The 20573-nt window shown below is 48.7% G+C and overlaps 1 protein-coding gene across 1 annotated transcript; it reads right to left on the bottom strand.

Moving 5' to 3' along the window:
• Positions 1 to 1193: 1193 nt before the first annotated feature.
• CD300A (CD300a molecule) lies at positions 1194 to 20270 on the bottom strand. The gene is made up of 7 exons (XM_049861462.1): positions 20077 to 20270; positions 13902 to 14300; positions 12342 to 12480; positions 10041 to 10135; positions 6296 to 6333; positions 5762 to 5878; positions 1194 to 5255 (listed from the first exon to the last, which is right to left on the bottom strand). Exons 1-7 carry the CDS (start codon positions 20135 to 20137, stop codon positions 5124 to 5126), a joined length of 981 nt encoding a protein of 326 aa, XP_049717419.1. The 5' UTR covers positions 20138 to 20270; the 3' UTR covers positions 1194 to 5123.
• Between the last annotated feature and the right edge of the window lie 303 nt (positions 20271 to 20573).

Below are 20573 nucleotides of genomic sequence, written 5' to 3'. Positions count from 1 at the left end.
GCCAGGGCCCAACCAGGATGGCCTTCCAGGGCACCTGGGCCACTGTCAGCTTCAGCCAGGACCCAACCATTGTGGCCTCCCAGGGTACCTGGACCACTGTCACCTTCAGCCAGGACCAACAGCTTAAGTACTGTTGGGCTTTTAGGGAGTCCTTCCTGGGTGACTGAGACAGAAAGACCAAACTTGCTGACCTGGGCCTGATTTGTCCCCGTCCTGGTCAGGGGCATTGCACCCTGTCCTACTCACCTATATCAAGAGTGGGGCTGCGCATTTTAGGTAACTACACCTCTGAGTGGCTCCACTGACAAGCCTCCAAATACCCTATGGGACCCTTACCACCTTTCCCAAGGGGCTTATCGGAAGCATTCTGAGATGTCAGCTTAGGTTCTCAATTAAAAAAAGGGGGGGAGGGGTTGTTTGACAAAGACTGTCTCACCACGTGCAATTTAAACCTATTAAAACCAAAAAACCCATCACCATTGAGTGGATTCCAACTCATAGCAACCCTATAGGACAGAGTGGAACTGTCCCATAGGGTTTCCTAGGCTGTAATCTTTATGGAAGCAGATTGCTACATCTTTCCCCCTTGGTGTGACTGGTGGGCTGAAACTGAAGACCTTTTGGTAAGTAGCTGATTCTTCTTCGGATCATTTCAATATCAGAAATCTTTGGAGAATTCATCTATTATTTTGATTCTAATGGCTCATCCTTATGGTGGCTTGTTTTCTTCTGTATTTGACCATATTATCAGTGGGAGCTCATATTTACCTAAATACAACCTGTAGATGTATTTAGCTACATGGTTTCCACTAGAATGGTAGAATGGTTTCCACTAGAAAGCATGTGTTTGCTTCTGCTGGGCATTAAGGGCTGGCTATAAACATTGAATTTTAATTGCTATAAAAATTTAATTTTTCTGCTTAGGGTCCCCCAACTGCATGGCAAGTGTAAATTTAAATTCCAGCCCTATACTTAAAAATTCTCGGAGAATACTATTGTTATGTGCTGTCGAGTCGATTCCAATTCATAGATACAGACCCTATAGATAGTGGTATCATAAAAATATCTTTTTTTTAATTTTAGTGACAGCATACACAGCCAAAGATACACCATTTCAACAATTTCTACATGTACAGTTAGGTGACATTGGTTACATTCTCGCTGTTCTTTTCCACTTGATTCTAATACCATCGTTTTAAACTCAATGCCCCCTGAGTTTCCCATCCAACCTTTCATGTTGCAATTGTCAATTTGATCTCACTTAGATGATTCTTTAAAAGAGCATGTCGTTGTTGTGTGCCATAGAGCTGATTCTGACTCATAGCAACTCTACACGGCAGAGTAGAACTGTCCCCCCAGGGTTTCCTAAGCTGTAATCTTTATGGGAGCAGATCACCAGGGCTTTTCACCAGTGGAGCCGCTGGTGGGTTTGAACCACCTGCCTTTCAGTTAGCAGCCAAGTGCTTAACCACTGTGCCACCAGGGCCACTTAAAAAGAGCATAGTATCATTTTCACTAATAACTTTTTTTCCACCTGAAGCTGCAACAAATGGGGTTGTTTTTTGTTGTGTGTGTGCGCTTGTATGTGTTTTTTGTTTGTTTGTTTTTGTTTTTTCAATGATTTCCCTTTTGCTATCAAGTAGATAATTCCCAGTCTGCCAAGGGTGTAGACGCTTTAAGTCTTCTGGCCTTACGTGGGTATCTCAGGTACAGCTCTCCACTTTGAATGGGCCCAAGCCTTTTGCTCCCTCAAGCTCTGCAGTTCATCCCCAAACATTAGCCTCTTTCTAATTGCATCTGGCCCCAGGGTAGCCCCAGGGTAGCCACAGCTTCCTCATTGGCTTATCTCTCTAATTTCACCATAACAGGGCTTCAAATATTTCTAACAAGTTCTCAGGCGATGCAAATGCTGCTGGTTAGGGACCTGTTCTGAGAACCACTAGTAAAGCAGTGGTTCTCAAAATTTACTATGTGTAGGAATCATTTGAGGATCTTGTTAAAATGTGGATTCTGACTCAGTATATCTAGGGGTAAGAAATGCAAATTCTCAGCAGCGGTTCGAACCAGAACTAACTGGGGTTTGAAGCCCTGCAGTATAACTACTCACTTTGGGTTTTTAGTTGGTTTGTTTGGTGTTTGGGAATGCCCCGGGGTTGTTGACACAAGTTCCTGCCTGCTTTCTGCATCATTCATTATTTCAACATCATCTTCACACTAAGGCTTGTTGTTCTCCTGAGTCCCAAGATGTCTGCAGCAGACAATGATCACACACATACACAGTGACTTCTAGGAAAACCTCCTCAGAGTTCCCCCCGAGAAGATCTCCCATTATTGACTGACTCAGGCTCAGATGGCCACCCTTAAACCAGACACTGACAAGGTGATAGTACCACCCTGTGAATGGAGAGAGGACCATCTTCCCTGGGTCATATGGTGAAGGGTGAACACTTAGAAATGATGCTGGCTCCATCTTGAAGGAGTGGAGGTTGGGTAAGAGGCGACCAAAATGTCTGCCACAAAAGCTTTGCTGGAACCACCCTCTGTTGTCTGGCTCATCTTATTCCTTCCTGGATCCTTGGGCCTTGGCCTCTGTGAGCATAAGCTCCCTACCCTCAAGCAGCCTTGAGAAGTTGATTCTTGCCTCCTCTCCTCAGTTTCTCAGCTCAGCATCCTCAGGTCAGGACAATGGTAACCTGCTTTTTGCAGTCAGAAGGCTCTTGGAAGTACAAGCTCCTTACAGCTCAAGTTTTATATAACTCATCATACCCTTCTAGGTTCAAGAGCTAAGCACATAATTGCGGCAGAAAATAATAAGACTTAGTTACTAAGTCCTCTAGATTTATCAGGAAACACTGCTTCTCAAGTGATAATGGGCTTCAACTTAGCTCTCCTCCCTGTTTCCCGGGAAGGAGAAAAAGGGGCTGCAGCTTTCGGAGAGGAAAAGCTATGTTATGGTTGGGTGGTTGGGGACTGGGCCTTTCCAGGAATGAGTCAGAAATGAGTCAGAAGGCAGGTCTTCCCCCACCTACCACCCCTTCACTCCTCCTCTATTCTATATGCCTCTTTTGCATATAAAATATTCTGTCGCCCAGAGTGCACAGAATTAGTGCCTGCAAGGCTTCGGGGCCCTACCCTCCATCTGTCATTTAGGGTCACACATTCTCCCACTTCCTCCTTAGAGGAGCAGAGTCCCATTGGCCTGCGTGAGGTTGTGAACAAAGAGGACAGCTGCCCGCTGCTTTCCTTCTGGTGGGAGAAAGGGGTCCTTATCCAGGCCCCAGCAGCCAGCTCTGCCAGGCCCCAGAGCAGAGCTGGAAGCATCCACTGACCTGCTGATGACACCCAGTCCCTCCTGGCCCCTCCCCTCAGCTGGACCTGGCTCTGCGTGTATATGTGTTGTGTGTGTGTGTATTGTATGTTGTGTAGTATGACATGTACGTGTGTGTTTTATGTGGTATGTGTTGTATGTTGTGATCTCTTCTCCATCTTCTCCCCCAAAGGATTCCCCAGCCTCTGCTTGAACTCTTCCAGGAATGGGTGGGTCACTACTTTGTGAGACAGTCCATTTCATTATTCCATTTTACGGTGGCTGTGCCTGAGTGTTGACCCACACTGGGCCATCGTATGTTTGCACGTATGCAGATGTGTGCTGTGTGTGCCCCTGCATTTCCCCTTCTGCATTTCAGAACATTAATAAAAAGAGGGAGAGAGCCTTTGGGATGGCACACATGTGCAAACACACATTAAATACCTGAAGAAGACACCAACAATAACAATGTCTCCACATTTATGGGGCCCCCCTACCTCTTGAAAAATCTTCTGCAAGCTGTGGGCCCAAGTCCCAGAGAAAACAGCTCAAAATCACAATTTGGTTGTAATACCAGGGGTCAAAGACCCTTGACTTACGTAGAATACATTCTTTGCTGTTAACTGGTGTTTACTTGGAATAGAAGGTCAAAACATGGTTAAGACGTGAAAGAAAGTCACAGACATTTCACAGCCAAGATGGTGGTGAACGTGATTTTCCATGGAGCTGCTGGGGGAGCAGCAGGCTTAGGGAAGCTCAGGTAGCTGTTCCCAGCAAACATAAAATCTCTGCCCGTGTCTTCCAGCGTGAAGAGAAGCAGCTGTGACTGTCCCTCTTCCACCTACCCATGACATCATTCAGGACGTCCCCAGCCCCCTGGATCCTCAAAGCTTCTTTGTGCTTATTTGACATCAAAACCAGGAATTTATTTATTATAGGATCACAGACATGTGGAATTATTTAAATAACTCTTCTCTCTTGATAAGACATTTTAAAAATTAATTTTTATCTCTTATACTAAAAATAAACCTATCTAAGGGTCCAGAGGAATTTGCCACTGATTCTGGAACCATGGGCAAGTTTCCTTGTCTGTAGATGAAGGTCTTTGGGGCTCGCCCAGGCTCCTCCATACGTGAACAAATCTCTTCTTTTGCATCTTCTTTGCTGCTCTTCTAGTTCTCCTCACTCTCAAGCAATCCCAGACACGTCTATGAGGCTGTGATTATAAAGGAACCCCTGGGTGGTAGGAATGGTTAACGTACTCACCGCTAACTGAAAAGTTGGTGGTTTGACTCCACCCAGAGCTGTCTCGGAAGAAAGGCCTAGTGATCTACTTCCAAAAAATCAGTCATTGAAAACCCTATTGGACATAGTTCTATTCTGACACACATGGAGTTGCCATGAGTTGGAATTGACTCAATGGCAACTGGCCAGCCAGTTACAATTTATAAAGAGATGTGCAGGTACCAGCCTATGTGAGTCACATCTTTTCTTGGAGCCACACAGGACTAAGGAGTTCCTGTCCACCATATACACAGCTGGAATGAAGCACAGGAAAAGAAGAAAGATGGGAAAACTAGAGCCAGGGGAATGGGACGGTGCCCTCCACATCCCCCAGAGCTCCTACTCCTGCTAGTCTCTCCTGTGAAGCCAGCCAGGCTGATGACGCAAGAGGGACAGCCCACAGGGAGCCCAGCTGCCCTGTTGGTCACCTTTGAGAGAGCAGGCTGGGGGGCATGGTGAGAGCTAACGGGGCCATCCCTGGTCTTCTCATGGCCTGAGGAAGCCCCCAGACGATGAGGCCTGAGATGCAGGCCTATGTCTTCTTTATCACGCTGTACTCTGGCTCTTCTTGGGGCCTCTTGGGGGGCATACTGGTGGCCTCAGAATCCTGACTCTGGCACACAAATGTCACCGAGGCATAATAAGGCTCTGCCCTGGGGACTGCCTGCAGAGAGAGACAAAGGCTCAGGGAGAGGCAGGGAAGGATGGATCCCTAGCTTAGAATAGGGAGGACACCCAAGGGGGCCTTGGGGAGCCCCAGTCATGTAGGCTCCAGCCTTCCCCACTATCCTGGCTTCTTTCTCTCTCAAAACTGTCCCTACAGCAACTGGCTCCCCATTCTGTGCACCCTACTGCTCCACCCACTAGGTCAAGCCACGGCTCCCCTGAATCATCAGAGCCAGAGGGTCCTTGGGGCTCCAGGGTCTGACCTTGCCTGTTCCATTCTACAAGGAGGAGACTGAGACCCCTAGAGGTCTACAGGAATCAGCTGGGCTTCCCTGAGACAGCCTTTGCCCTGAAGCAGCCGTCCCTTTCTGAGGACTTGGAAGAGCCTACAGAGGACCCAAGACTTCTAGGTAGAGTCCAGACTGGCATGGGGCCCCCATGAGATCACCGAGCCAGCTCCCCCACCTCTTCGCTCTCTACCCACTGCCCAGGAGCCACACTCACCACTAAGCTGTATTCCACCTCCATGTCTCGCTGCTTAAGGGTGCCCTCTGGGGGGTGCGTCTGCAGCTCCAGGTTCTCATAGCAGGGCTCACTTGGCTGGAAAGGCTGGGGCTGGGGCTAGGGCAGCCAGGAGGAGAGCTTGGTGGGTGTCCTCTAGGCACTCTCCTCCAGTCCAGTCCAGAGGGGCCTCTGCCCCAGCCTCTCTGCATTCACCTCTCCCTTCCCTCCACTTTCTGGGTGCCCCACACCCACCCTTCCTGCCCTCCTCCACTATCCCCCACTCTGGGCCTCTCTGGGATGTATCTGAATGCTGCTGTGGTCAGTGGCTGGGCTGGGAGGACCCTCCTCATTTCCCTAGACCAGATCTTAGTACAAGACCCAATGGCCAATCTCCCAGGCCTTGCTCTTCTGGCTCTGGCCAAGCACTGCCCTCCATCCCTGCATGGTCCTCCCACCCTTCTCCAGGCCAGTGGCACTGTCCGCCCTGCCACCAGTCAGCCCCCCCGGGCTCTTGCTGCTGCAGCGTTGTCTTACCCAACTGGAGTTCTGGGACAGCTCTGCATTCTCAGCAACTAAAGAGACAGGAGGACAGTAAGGGAGGTGAAGGCACAGAAATCCCAGAACAAGGTCAAGGCACGGATGGAATTCCCAGGATCCATTTGGAAATAGACCTTTCCATAAAGACTCCAGCTCTGGGGGATATCAGCTCAGGTCTGAAGTATGGTAGGAACCCAAGAGTTTGCTGAGTGACTTAGTGAATGAATGAATAAAAGAATGAACAGGAAGACTCCAGCTGGAGATGAGGGGCCAAACAAAGCTAGTTGTGCAAACACTTATAAGTGCTATGCAGCAGGCTCTGGCTCAGGTGAGAGGAGCAGGGACAACTGGGAAGACAGCTGAGGACATTCAAGAGCCTGCAGCAGGGACTGTCAGTGCAGGGGAGGAGGAATCAGACACTTAAAGAGAAAGCCTTTCCCAACAGCAGGAGACAAGTGTAATGCTCCTATGCACCAGTATACTCTGCTGTCAATGATTTTTAGAAAACTGCACTCAATAGCACAGTGTCTTAGTTATCCAGTGCTGCTATAACAGAAGTACCACAAGTGGGTGGCTTTAACAAAGAAACATTTACTCTCTCACAGTCTAGGAGGCTAGAAGTCTGAATTCAGGGCACCAACTCCAGGAGCAGGCTTTCTCTCTATGTTCGTTCTGGGGAAGGTCTTTGTCATCAATCTTCCCCTGGTCTAGGGGCTCCTTGGAACCCTCATGGTGCAATTGTTAAGAGCTTGGCTGCTACCCAAAAAGGTCTGCAGTTCGAATGCACCAGCCGCTCCTTGGAAACTCTATAGGGGAGTTCTACTCTGTCTTATAGGGTCACTATGAGTCAGAATCAACTCAACGGCAATGGGTTTGATTAATTTTTAGGAGCTTCTCAGCACAGGGACCCCAGGTCCAAAGGACACGCTCCGTACTGGTTCTTCATTCTTGGTGGTATGAGGCCCTCCTGTCTCTCTGCTCGCTTCTCTCTTTTATATCTCAAAAGAGATGGACTCAAAACACAACCTAATCTTGTAGATTGAGTCCTGCTTCATTAACATAGCTGCCTCTAATCTTGCCTCATTAACATCTTAGAAGTAGGATTTACAACACATAGGAAAATCACGTCAGATGACAAAATGGTGGACAATCACACAATACTGGGAAGCATGTCCTAGCTAACTTGATACAATTTTTGGAGACACAACTCAATCCACGATACAAGGAAAATGATAGAATATGCTATGCACAAAAAAAAAAAAAGGTTTAAAAGAGGATTTATAGTATGAAGCAAATTTTTAAAGAAACCATACATGCATATATAAACCAAAAACCAAACCAAACCCATTGCTGTCAAGTTGATTTGGACTCATAGCGACCTTGTAGGACAGAGTAGAACTCCCCCATAGGGTTTCCCAGTACGGCCTGGTGGATTTGAACTGCCGACCTTTTGATTAGCAGCCAAACTCTTAACCACTAGGCCACCAGGGTTTCCTACATGCATATACAGGCATAGAAAAAAGACTGGAAGGACCTATCTCAAATGTCAGGGGTTGATTTTCTCCGGGTGATGAGATTCTTATTTATCATTTATTATACATTATTTAAGGAGCCCTGGTGGTGCTGTGGTTAAGCACTTTCGTCTGCTAACCAAAAAGACAGCAGCTGGAATTCACCAGCCACTCCGAGGAAGAAAGCAGTCTGCTTGCACAAAGATTACAGCCTTGGAAACCCTGTGGGGCAGTCCTACGCTGTCCGGTGGGGTCGCTATGAGTTGGAATCAGCTCCACGGCAGTGGGTTTATATGTAATTCGTTTCCTTATTTGGGCTTTCCTTAATTCCCTAATTTTCTGCGATAGTCATACATCACGTTGTCAAAAGGAGAGGAGGCTGTTTTATGAGCCAGAGCCTTTCTAGGTGAAAGGGCACAAGATGAAGCCAGGCTGGAAAACCCCCCCGCTCGCCTGCGAGGCCTGCCCAAGCGGGGCTGCACTTCACAAGGTGGGCGCCTGAAGGGAAGAGGAAGTCGTTTCTGGCTGAGGCCCATTTCTCCTCAGGGGCCTGAGCCAGACCTGGCGGAGGCTGGGCCCCACGGGAGGGGCTGGAGGTGAGAACCTAAGGAGCGCTCCCCGGCCCAGCAGGCACTGGCTCCCTCCCAGTTATCCGAGCAACCCCTCTACTCCCACCCAATTTCCCCACAGCCTTTGAAAGACACCCGCGACTGCAGGCAAAGACGCCCCCAAAACCCTCTGCTCATGGAACCCCGAACTCTAACAACGGGAAGGAAACTGCAGACTCGTGCTTCCATCTCAGGCAGCAATCTGCTCTCCTGGGGGTGGCCCGAACCCCCTGGCCCCTGGCCAGTCAAAAGAGAACATCACCCGGCCACAATCGATGACTGCCCTGACAGGGAGCACAGGAGAGGACCCCTGAGGGAGCAGGAGATCAGTGGGATACAGACCCCAAATTCTCATAAAAAGACCAAACTTAATGGTCTGACTGAGACTAGAGGAATCCCGGCGGCCATGCTCCCCAGACCTTCTGTTGGCACAGGACAGGAACCATCCCCGAAGACAACTCATCAGACATGAAAGGGACTGGTCAGCGGGTGGGAGAGAGACGCTGATGAAGAGTGAGCTAATTATATCAGGTGGACACTTGAGATTGTGTTGGCAACTCTTGTCTGGAGGGGGGATGGGAGGATAGAGAGAGAGGGAAGCCGGCAAAATTGTCAAGAAAGGAGAGACTGAAAGGGCTGACTCAAGAGGGGGAGAGCAAGTGGGAGTAGGGAGTGAGATGTATGTAAACTTATATGTGACAGACTGATTGGATTTGTAAACGTTCACTTGAAGCTTAATAAAAGTTATTAAAAAAAAAAAAGAGAGAGAACATCACTTCATTCGTTCTTCTGTGCTTGCATTGACTTAATTCACGCGTCAAGTATTTATTGAGCACCTACTTACTGAGGGCCAGACCCAGTGCGGGCGCCCGCACAAACGCTCACTTTTACTCTGAGGGCGGAGGCGGGAAACGTCTATGGGAGGCCGAGGGCCGATTGTCCACGGAAACATTAAATGATCCAGTGATTCGACAAATAGGCCCCGAGTCCCCTCTTAAGTTACAGTCCCTGGCCTTAAGACACACAGACCAGTGGGGGAGGCCGGTGATCCAGTGTGAAAGGTGCTACGGTGGCGGGGTACAGAGGTGCGCCCAGAGAGGCCCCGAGACTACTCTTTGGGGCAAGGCAAACCAGGAGTGAGCTAGGGGAAGCAGGCAGGGGAGACACTCCAGGTGCTGAGAGCAAACTCAGGAGAGACTGAGACTGTGGCTCTTGCCGAAGTACAAGGAGTTGAGAGTGGATTCTTCCCGGGTGCACGATGGGGTGGCAGGCGAGGAGGCGGGAGAGGTGGGCAGGGCCAGAGGTTGGAGGGCAGGGCCAGGGTGTGGAGGGCCTTGACTGTCCTGAAAGGGCCTGGACTCCATCCTCAGGGTGCGGGGAGCCATGAGGGTTTAAACAGAAGAGGGACACACTTCACAGGCTCTGCACACAGCCTATGACTGCCCCCCACACCCAGGAACACCTCCTCTGGGTCTGCCCTCCAGGCTAATCCCGGACTTGAGATGTGAAGTGTGTGCGTGCTTGGTGCCCATTCTGGGGAAGAAGGACACAGAGCCTGGAGAACGAGAGATGGGTCAGGGACAGCCCATCTGAGCAGGGCTGGAGGCGGAGGTCATAACTCACCTTTTACCTGTCTCCGCACCATTCTCCAGACCAGGAGTGAGGCCCCCACCAACAGAAGCAGCAGGACCGCCAGCAAGGACAGCAGCACCAGGATCCTAGAGGGAGGGCACGAGTGGATTCCAACTCGTAGTGACCCTATAGGACAGAGTAGAACTGCCCTATAGGGTCCTTAAGTAGATAGATAAGATGAAAAGAAGCAAAAGGAAAGTCTTCTTCTTACACATCCCCACCTACCCAGTTCGCCCTGCACCCACACACAAAGTATACTTAAGAACCTTCCAGAGACTCTTTTTCATGTGCCAAAAAAAAAGTTGATGCCAAGTGAATTCCGACTCATGGTGACCCCATGTGTGTCAGGGTAGAACTGTGCTCCACAGGGTTTCCAAAGGCTGGTTTTTTGGAAGTAAGTCGGCTCGTCCTTTCTTCTGAGGCACCCCTGAGCGGACAGAAACTTCCAACCTTTCTGTTAGCAGCTGAGAACGTAAAGCATTTGCACCACCCAGGGACTTTTTATACACAAGTGAATATAAATGACATTATTTTCCTCATTTCACATAAAAGCAGGTATAGTATACATACTACAGGTATGTACGTATTAAAATATATCTGTAAGTTTATATGTAGTGTTGCCAACACCCAAAGACGAAGATCAGATTTACAAAGATACTGAAAATAAAAGGCAATAATAATGAAAACTAAACAAAAAAGAACTGACGTATAACAGGGTAGTCAGCAAGGAACCTGTCGTGAGTTGAGGACTACCTGTATTCTGGCTTTACTTGGTAACGACACATTTTGGAGATCTCCCACATCAGTGGACATAAAGTCCCTTGCTCTTTTTCACAGCTGCACACCTTTCCATTGCATGGATTGTACCATAATTAATTTAACTATTCCTCCTTAAGAATTTCCACCAATCTTTGTGATTATAAACATTCCTGCAATAAGTAACCTTGTCCCTCTGCCATGTCACCCTTGGATGAGCAGCATCAATTTACTGCGAAGCTAATGAAGCTTAGAAGAAGTCTCTGGGTGGTGAAAACAGTTTGCAATTGGCTATTAATCCAAGGTTGGCAGTTCAAACCCACCAAATGGTGCCATGGAAGAAAGACCTGGCAATCTGCTTTTATAAAGATTACAGCCAAGAAAACTCTATGGAGCAATTCTACTCTGTAACAAATGGGGTCTTCATCAATGAGAATCGACTCAGCAGTAACAGCTTTGTTTTTTTTAATGAATCTTAAGCTTTGGGGATCCCTCACTTGCTTGGGCCCCTTCTTTCATACTTAAGTTTGTATTCATTGTTTTCTAATCTTTTCACTAAACATACCCCCCTAAACTGTACAGGCTTCAGGCCCCATAAAACCTAGTTATGCTGTACATGAACATCTGCAGGGTCAATGTCTGGAAGTGGCATGTTTGGGGCCTGAATTTCGCCTTGTCTGATATTAAAATTGTACCTCCTCGTTGGCAGGAAGCCTATGGAAGGGCTTTGGCATCTGTGGACCCAGAAATGGTTTATGACCACAGGCGTTTTTAGGGGGAAAGAGCCTATAGATTTTTTCAGATTCTCCATGGGGTTGGTGACCTCAAGACAGATTAAGAGCCACTAGTTTAGAGGGAAGTCCTTCGGTGGTACAAACAGTTAAGTGCTCAACTACTAGCTGAAAGGTTGGCAGTTTGAACCCACCCAAAGACACCTCAGAAGACAGGCCTGGTGATCTGCTTCTGAAGGGTCATAGCCTTGAGAACCCATGAAGCACAGCTCTACTCTGCACACGTGGGGTCGCCATTAGTAGGAATCAACTCACTGGCAACTAACAACAACAGTTTAGAGGGAGGAACCCAAGTCTTTGGAGTCACATAAATCTGTTAGAAGCACAACCCTGCCTGTTGGAGCTGTGGACCTGGAAAAATTGCTTCACCTCTCTGAGCCTCAGCTTATGTGTCGTAAAATGAGGATAATACCGCTGCAGGTGGCAGTGAGGAGCAAATGAGAACATTCGAGTAAAATCTAGCATGGGCCTGGTAGGATCATCAGCTCTCACTGAAAGTTATTCCTTCCAACCCCATCCCAGCTTCGCTGCAGCCTGAGCCCTCTCTGGAAGCCCAGTGCAGGTCCAGTATGGCCTCAACTACCCAAGCTGGGAGACACAGCCTGGGGCTTCCAACCTGGCCTGGGGCAGAGGGAGTGAGTGAGGTGAGTGCTGCTCTCGACTGGGCCACTTCTGGACCACGAGCGGGGAGGAGGCCCAGGCAGAGAAAACCCACCACCAGGTCATGGGGACTGGGGTGCCTTACCCTGGGCCCTGGCTCTGGCTGGACTTCTCCTGGCTGCTCCTGCTGTGGGTGGCACTCGCTGTGGCAAGCCTTGTGAACACCACAGTTGTGGTTCTGGAAGTTGTGGTACTTGTAGGTGTGCTTGACATTCGTGCTGGTGCTAAAAACACACATCAGACCCAGGAGCTCTCCTCTGATCCTTCCTGCCACTCACCACCTTGGTGACTTGATTTTGCACAGGACACTCACTTAGGAAGGGGCAGAACAAAGGAGCTTGCGCCGAGGGAGCATTTCTAGCAGGACACAGGAACCTCACAGTTTTGATTCCATCCTGCTTAATGCAGGCGGGGCATGGCTGAGAGCTCTAACTTCTCTCCCAGCCCACTCTCGTCCCCTCCAAGCACAGCCACACAGCTGCCAGAGCCATTTGTTGAGAACATACATCTGACACGTCAAGGGTTAAGTCCCCACTTAGCCCAGCACCTGCCCTTTCTGGCCCTGCCTGCCCCTCTGCTCCGCTCTTAACTGTTCCCTGAGTGCTCTGAGATTCTGGGGGGCAGACCACAGACGGCTCTCCCTCTCTCTCTCCTTTACAGGCTTAGCTCTCAGACCCTCTTCTCCTGGGTCAAGACTGAGCAGAGACATCAGCTCCCCAGAGAGGCCTCCCCGAGCCCATAGCAATGAGTCACCCCCTGAGGCCTGATGTCCCTGCTGCAGAAGTCTGCAGTACTTTGGGCATCTGTCTGTCTGAGGACACATTATCTGTTTTGCAGTGGTCCCTGTCACCGACTCTCTGCCCTACTCCGCCACAGAACGGTGACTAAGACTCCTTTGCACGGCAGCACCTGATAGAGAGGTGGTCCTGGATAACGGAGTTGCTGAATAGACTTCCCAGTGGACAAGAACTTCACAGCTGAGGGGGCATCTCAGGTTGAGGAGAGGGCCAGGGAGGCGCTGTGAATGGGACCCCACAAAGCAGAGAGAGCCCCACAGGAAGCAGGGACCCACACTCAGGCTGGAGGCCAGGCCCTTCACAGGGATGGTTTGTACAAAGTCAAAGGAATCTGAGGTTTCCCTGGGCAGCCCAGCAAGTCAAGGCTAAACTAGGTCGCCTGAGGCAGGTGGTATAGCCTGGGGAAATGATGGGACCTGGGCCTGAGTATCAGACAGCCATCAGGACATGGGGTTTGGCTGTGGCTGGGCCATTGCTACATCCCCTCCACACTGGGAAGCCTGGATGTCTGTCCATGTGGAACTCCTGGTCCCTGAGAGCAGATGCCAGAGGCCCCACACCCTCCAGGCCCAGGGAGAGTGGGCCCATCCCACACAGCTCCAGTGGGAACAGAAGGTGGAAGGAGCCCACTGTTCTCGGGGCTCAAACACAGGTCCTCCTCACTCACCCCACTCCACCTGCCTCAGTATCTCCCAGGCCCACTGAGAGGGCTACAAAGTCAGGGTCAGGCAGATTGCTCTTGGGATCTCTCTCTCTCACACACACATGTACACGCACACACACACACAAACACACATACATCATAGTTTTCAAGTCTCTGATCTGAGACCTGCCCCAGCCATTCTGACCTGAGCTTGTTCTAGCAGTCCTGGTGCTGGTGTGGAGGTGGGGCTCAGCTGGGGACACAGACACCACCACCTGGAAGGTGGAATCAAATGGAGACAGTCCATCTTTGAGCCATGTTGTATCGATCCCGCACCAGTATTTGCCTGCGTCCTCCACTGTGAGGTTCGTCATGGTCACTGTGAAGCTGAGCTGGGCAGGATGGTCACTGATGGACACTCGGCCCCTCCTCTGCTCTCTCTCTGACCCAGTGGTCTCCACAATCCTGTCACATGGTCTCCAAGCTGGTTCTCTGCACCAATATTTGTCACTTTTCTTGAATTTCTCCTCATACCGACATTGCACGCTCAGAGATTTCCCCACGATGCCCGTCACAGTGCTGGGGCCACTCAGCATCAGGCAGCCTGGAAAACACAAGCCAAGTCCAGGCTCCACACCCAGACAGGCCTGGTCAGCTGTGCCCTGGGGGTCAGTCTTCCTGAAGCTTCTTCACCCCACTCCACATCAGCTTCTCCCCAACACACCTTGAGTGTTCACCTCTGGCACTCTGCCAATTCCAGAATTTTGATCACAGTAGCCCCTTCCTCCACCCCAATGTCCTTTCCTGCTGCCCCTCTGTCTTTCTCACTCATTCCATTTCCAAATTCCCTCCCGTTGGCCTTCCATTTCCAAACTCACCAGAAATATAAGAAGCCCTTCCTCTGAGCATGCTGTTCTCCCCAGAGAGGCCACCGCAGGTCTGACGATAGCCAGTAGCATCTCACAGCCCACACACCCATCTGCTCCCAGCAAGGGATATAAACCAGGGCACAAATAGGGTTGCCAAATTCATTTAACAACAATGCTGGATGCACTCGATAAAACATGCCGATCAAAAAAGATACATAAACACAAAAAGATTTAAATGAACTTTTCACAGTTTCAAAGCTGTAGAGCTCTGGAAGGTTGCATCACTTCTAATCCAGATAAAGACGCAGGCTAGAGGGCACCAGTATCTCATGCAAGACATGCAGCAAGTGAGCGGCAGAGCGGGGACACAACAATCATTCACACGCACAGAAGTTTTGCTGATGACGGTCTTCATCTCATCTTTTGTTTGCCCAGCTCTTGAAGACTTACAAGAAAGAATTCATTTGTCCTTCCACTGTTTTTTCCAGTAGCTCTAAGATACCAAGCACACACAGTAAGGTGATGTGTGTGAAGCTGATGCTGACCACCCAGGGAGAGGACACTAGCCCTGCCCTGAGCTGAGGGACAAGTGTCCCTGGGCAGCTGTGATCGCCGCTCCCCAACACCCTTGTAATTCTGTGATCACGTGGCTTGCTCTCATCTCCTAGAGTTAGAACTATTTAATTTCACTTGCTTTTTCAGGTCCTTAAATCCCTTCACTTGCAGAATTTGGCACCATTTGGATATCAGCTCCAGGAGGGCAGGGCCTTGTCTTCATTACATCTTCAAGGCCTAAAAGTGCCTGGCATATAGAGGCCCTCAATAAGTCCTTCACTGTGAGGTTCCTGCCTCAACTGGGGCTTCTCCGAAGCCTTAGGCCCCTTCTGCAACCCACCGAGTCTCCACACTCTCCTCAATGGCTGCCCAAATCTGCCCACAAGCTCCCAGCAGTCCCCCTCCTGGGGGCCCGGGACTTCTTCTCCTGGCCCGGATGCCCAGATGCCTGGCAGAGGGGTGCAGAGAAGGCCTTCTAAGCCCTGAGGTGGGTGTGACGTTTACAGAAATCTAGGTGGTGAAAAATCCTCACAAATGGACCTGTAAGCAATGTCACGAAAAGAGGAGAAAAGACTGATGTCAAGGATTTCTTTTTACTTGAATCCACAATCAACGCCCACAGAAGCACAGTCAGGAAATCAAAAGACACATTGCATTGGGCAAATGTGCTGCAAAAGACCTCTTTAAAGTGTTAAAAAGCAAATATGTCACTTTGAGGACTAAGGTGCGCCTGACCCAAGCCATGATATTTTTAATCACCTTATATACGTGTGAAAGCCGGGCAATGAATAAAGAAGACTAAATAAGAATTGATGTCTTTGAATTTGGTGTTAGGGAAAAATATTGAATGTACCGTGGAATACCAGAAGAACCAACCAGTATCTATCTGAAGAAATACAGCCAGAGTGCTCCTTGGAAGCAATGATGGTGAGACTTGTCTTACGTACTTTGAACATACTATCCAGAGGGATCAATCCCTAGAGAAGGACATCATGCTTGGTAAAGCAGAGGGTCAGCAAAAAAGAGGAAGACCCTAGACGAGATGGATTGACACAGTCGCTGCAACAACCAGCTCACACATAACAACGATTGTCAGGATGGTGCAGGACTGGGCAGTCTTTCCTTTTGTTGTACATATGGTCGCTATGAGTTGGAGCTGACTCAACGGCACCTAAGAGCAACAACAGGTAGTGATTGCCAAGGCGAAGATCAAAGGTACACTCTGACTTCAGCGTCAGAAGAATCTGGGTTTGTCTGAGCTCTATTACGTATCAGCTGCCTGCCTGGGGCAAGTTACTTTACTCTCTCTGGCCTTCAGATGCCTCATCTGTAAAGTGGTGAAAATTGTGCCCACCTCACACAGCATTTGGGGACATTAAATGAGATAACAGATGTAAAATGTCTTCCAAATAATATTATGTTGAACCATATAAAATTGCTGATGTTCAGTTGTTTTTGAACCAAAGAAACAGAAATGTTACATGATACAGCCTAATGAAAATTGAGAACCCTCTGGCTACCCAAAAGAGACAAAACACTAACACATTAGAAGACCAGAAAAGAAAGAGAAAATGATCACAAATACAAAAGAATCAAGACAGTACTTTGCAGAAAGTCACCACAAATGTATTTACAAACCTGGATGAATAGGTGGTTTTCTAGAAAAACACAAAATTTTTAAATTGGCATATATTAACCGCTTAACATATAAAAGTCACTCCCAGCCCTCCTTCACCCAAGGTGCTGTTCCTGGTCACTACATCCTAACTGTTCCCTACCTCTCCTTGGCTGTAAATTGTCATCTGTCTTTGCCAGGTTTTGGCTCCTCTGCCTGATCTGGGTGACCCACTGCCCCTGCCTATGGCTTCCTGTCTACTGTTCTGTCTCCACTGTTGAACTTCTGTTTGGTTGTTCTCTCTCTCTCTTTCTCTCTCTGGATTCACTTTTCCCTTCTTAGAAGCAACAAAAATAAGCCACCCTTTTGAGAACACCCTGCATCTGAAATCTTGGGGGTGAAAATACCACCAGGACTCCCAAAAGTTTATGTCAGCTGTGAAGATATCCTTATATTTTGGAGATATAGGAAAGAAGTCAGAAAACCTTCGAGAACACTTAACCTGAAACAATAGCACTTATTTACAAGCCTTCTAATTTGCCTTTCTGTGCTTTCTCCTGTTTAACACTTACCAACCCTCCTCCCCAACCCCACTAAACATAAACACAGGAGACTGGAGGCCATTCTTGGGCTAGGATTTTCACTATTTCTATAACTCCTCTACTGGGAGGCTCCTCAGTTGTTTTAATGTTTTACGTCAGGATCCCAACGACTCCTCTCACATCACTGAACAAGAAAACAGGAAGATAAACGAGCTAATCATTCAGCTGAAGAAGCTGGCAAGAGAGTAGCAGGGGCAGAAGTCTGGGGACCATGGTTTCAAGGGGTATCTAGGTCAATTGGCATAACAAAACGTATTAAGAAAACATTCTGCATCTCACTTTGGTGAGTGGCGTCTGGGGTCTTAAACGCTAGCAAGTGGCAATCTAAGATGCATCAATTGGTCTCAAGCCACCTGGACCAAAGGAGAATGAAGAACACCAAAGACACAAGGCAATTATGAGCCCAAGAAACAGAAAGGGCGACATAAACCAGAGACTACATCAGCCAGAGACCAGAAGAACTAGATGGTGCCCAGCTACAACCGATGACTGCCCTGACAGGGAACACAACAGAGAATCCCTGATGGAGCAGGAGAGTAGTGGAATGCAGACCTCAAATACTCATAAAAGGACCAGACTTAATAGTCTGACTGAGACTAGAAGGACCCTGGAGGTCACAGTTCCCGGACCTTCTGTTAGCCCAAGACTGGAACCATTCCCAAAATGAATTCTTCAGACAGGGATTGAACTGGGCTATGAGACAGAAGATAATACTGGTGAGGACTGAGCTTCTTGGCTCAAGTAGACACGTAAGACTATATGGACACCTCCTGTCTGGAGGTGAGATAAGAAGGCAAAGACAGACAGGAGCTGGCTGAATGGACACAGGGAATACAGGGTGGAGAGGAGTGTGCTGTCTCACTAGGAGGAGAGCAACGAGGAGTACATAGCAAGCCGTATACAAGTTTTTGTATGACAGATTGACTTGATTTATAAACTTTCACTTAAAGCGCAATTAAAAAAAAAAAGTTGGCAAGGGCACCCGGCACAGAAGGGAAGAAAGGATAAATCTAGTGCAGACAGTGGTGAATCAGGAAACAGGAAAACAGTGGAATTACTATATACATTGAAATACTGATTGTTCTTTGGGAAGGAGCTAATGATAATATAGACAAATGAGTGGGTAGCCAAGTTAAAACAAAGAACAGACAAATACACAATTTAAAGAAAAATAACAAGGGTAATTTGGAAGTCTCTACGAATAAGTTTATAAACTTGGATGAAATTATCAAAATTGGGCCAGAACAGTTTTTTTGTTATTAAGTAGACCAAATAAGGAAGAATGTTATCAAGAAATTCCTTCCCCTCCAAAAGGGGCAAAACTCAGACAGTTTCACAAATTCTTTTAGACCTTCAAGGAGCAAACAATTCCAACTTTATTTAAACATTCACAGAAAATATGGAAATCGAGAAATCTCCATAATTCTTTACATAAAGTCAACATAATATTTGGAGACTAAACCCTGACCAAATCTCTTAAGATAATTCACCATCTTCTTAGTTCACAGGAGAAAAAAAACAATCAACTCCATGGATACTGAGAAGACATCTAACACCTGTTACTGGTGTTTTTTAAAATCCTTCATAAGTAGACATGAATGGACACCTCCTCAGACTTACTGGGAAACACTGGGCCCTTTTCCATGAGTCAGGAACAAGGCAAGGATGAGCACTATCACCACAGTCACAGGTGTCATTCTGGGGGACAGCTTTCTCAGTGAGAGAAGGAAATACAAGAAATAAATACGGCAGAGGAACACAAACTCTCAGTGCAAGCAAAGCATGTGAAAACCCAAGGAAATCAATGGAAAAACTGATAGTAGAAGGATGACTGGTTTCCAAGTTAACACACCAAAAATTAACAGATTTCCAATAGAAGACTAGTTAGCAAATAAAACAGAAACACACACACACACACACTTTGTAAGAAAAACAGCCAAAAAGATTTTCAACATCCCAGGAGTAAACCTAACAAGTTACGCTCAGGGCCTGTGAGAGGAAAGCCGGCATGGCTGAGGGCCCAGAAGCTGAAGCCCTGGGAAGGAAGACTCCACCCTGTGAAAAAAGTTCTCAGCAAAGAAAGGCTCCCCCCTTCTCTCCCCACAGTTTCACTTCTCTCCCCTTCCTTCCCGCCACCCTTCCATCTCTGCCCATCCACATCTCTCCTCCTTGGAGACAACTGACCCCTGACCCTCAGGTGCACCTTGGGGCTGTCACCAGTCAAACCTATGTCAGGGCTCCTCCCTGCTCAGGCTCCAGTCAGCCTCTCTACTGCCCCAGCTATATCTCCGTGTCCCTGACACCATTGCCTGCTCCTCCGCAGTCCCCACACTTCCTCCACACCCAGCAATGGGAGAACCATGGGGAGGGAGACTCCCCCAGAACACATGACCCTTAGGTGCCTCAGCTACTGCTCTCCCACTCACTCAGAGGGTAGCCTGCCTCTCACCTTCCTTCCCATGTTGGTTCCTCTGAGAACCTCCCACAAATGCCCTCCTCCACAACTGCCCCTGTCCCCCACACCTTATGAGGCCCATTCAAGATCAGAGGGGTACAGAAAGAGGCACAGGCCCTCACCACTCCCTCCCAGGGGTGCAGTCCTCCAGCAGTGGACAGGGGTCTGTCAGAGTCCAGACTTGGATGCCTCAGGTGACATCTCCTTTGCCTCCTTCCCGCTCACACACCCTTCCTGCCTCCCACCGACCAGAGACAGAGTTTCAGTCCAGGGTACCCCCTCACCTGGGACCCAGAGAAGCAGCAAAGCTGAAGGCAGCCACACGGCCCAGTCCTGCTGGGTCATTTCTCAAAGGCAGGCGTCACCTGAAATAGCCTGGGTCCCAGCTGGACGCCAGGCTTTAGTCATCCCCAAGAAAAAAGGGAGGGCCAAATCTCCAAGGCTCACACTTCTGCTTTTGTTTTAGTGGCTCAGCGCTGCTTCCTTCCTCAGCCTCTTTCACCTACAGTGGTCAGAAAATGGAGGACACTGAGGGTTGCTACGAGTCGGCATCGACTGGATAGCTAGCCCTGGGTTTGGTTTTCGGTTTGAGGGAGCAGAGTGTCCTGTGGCTGGCAGACTACCACTTGGAATGAGTATTCTCTTATTTAATCCCCATTGAACCGAGGAGCCCTAGCTAATTCCAGTCAAGATACCTCCCCTGACCCCCCATTACTCACCTTACTCACAGGCCTGCTGTGTCTACCATCTTGCACATCTCCTAGGACTATAGGGCCAGGTG

This window comes from Elephas maximus, chromosome 19, assembly GCF_024166365.1.
Source record: "Elephas maximus indicus isolate mEleMax1 chromosome 19, mEleMax1 primary haplotype, whole genome shotgun sequence".
NCBI lineage: Eukaryota > Metazoa > Chordata > Mammalia > Proboscidea > Elephantidae > Elephas > Elephas maximus.
This window is presented reverse-complemented; position numbering and strand designations above follow the sequence as displayed.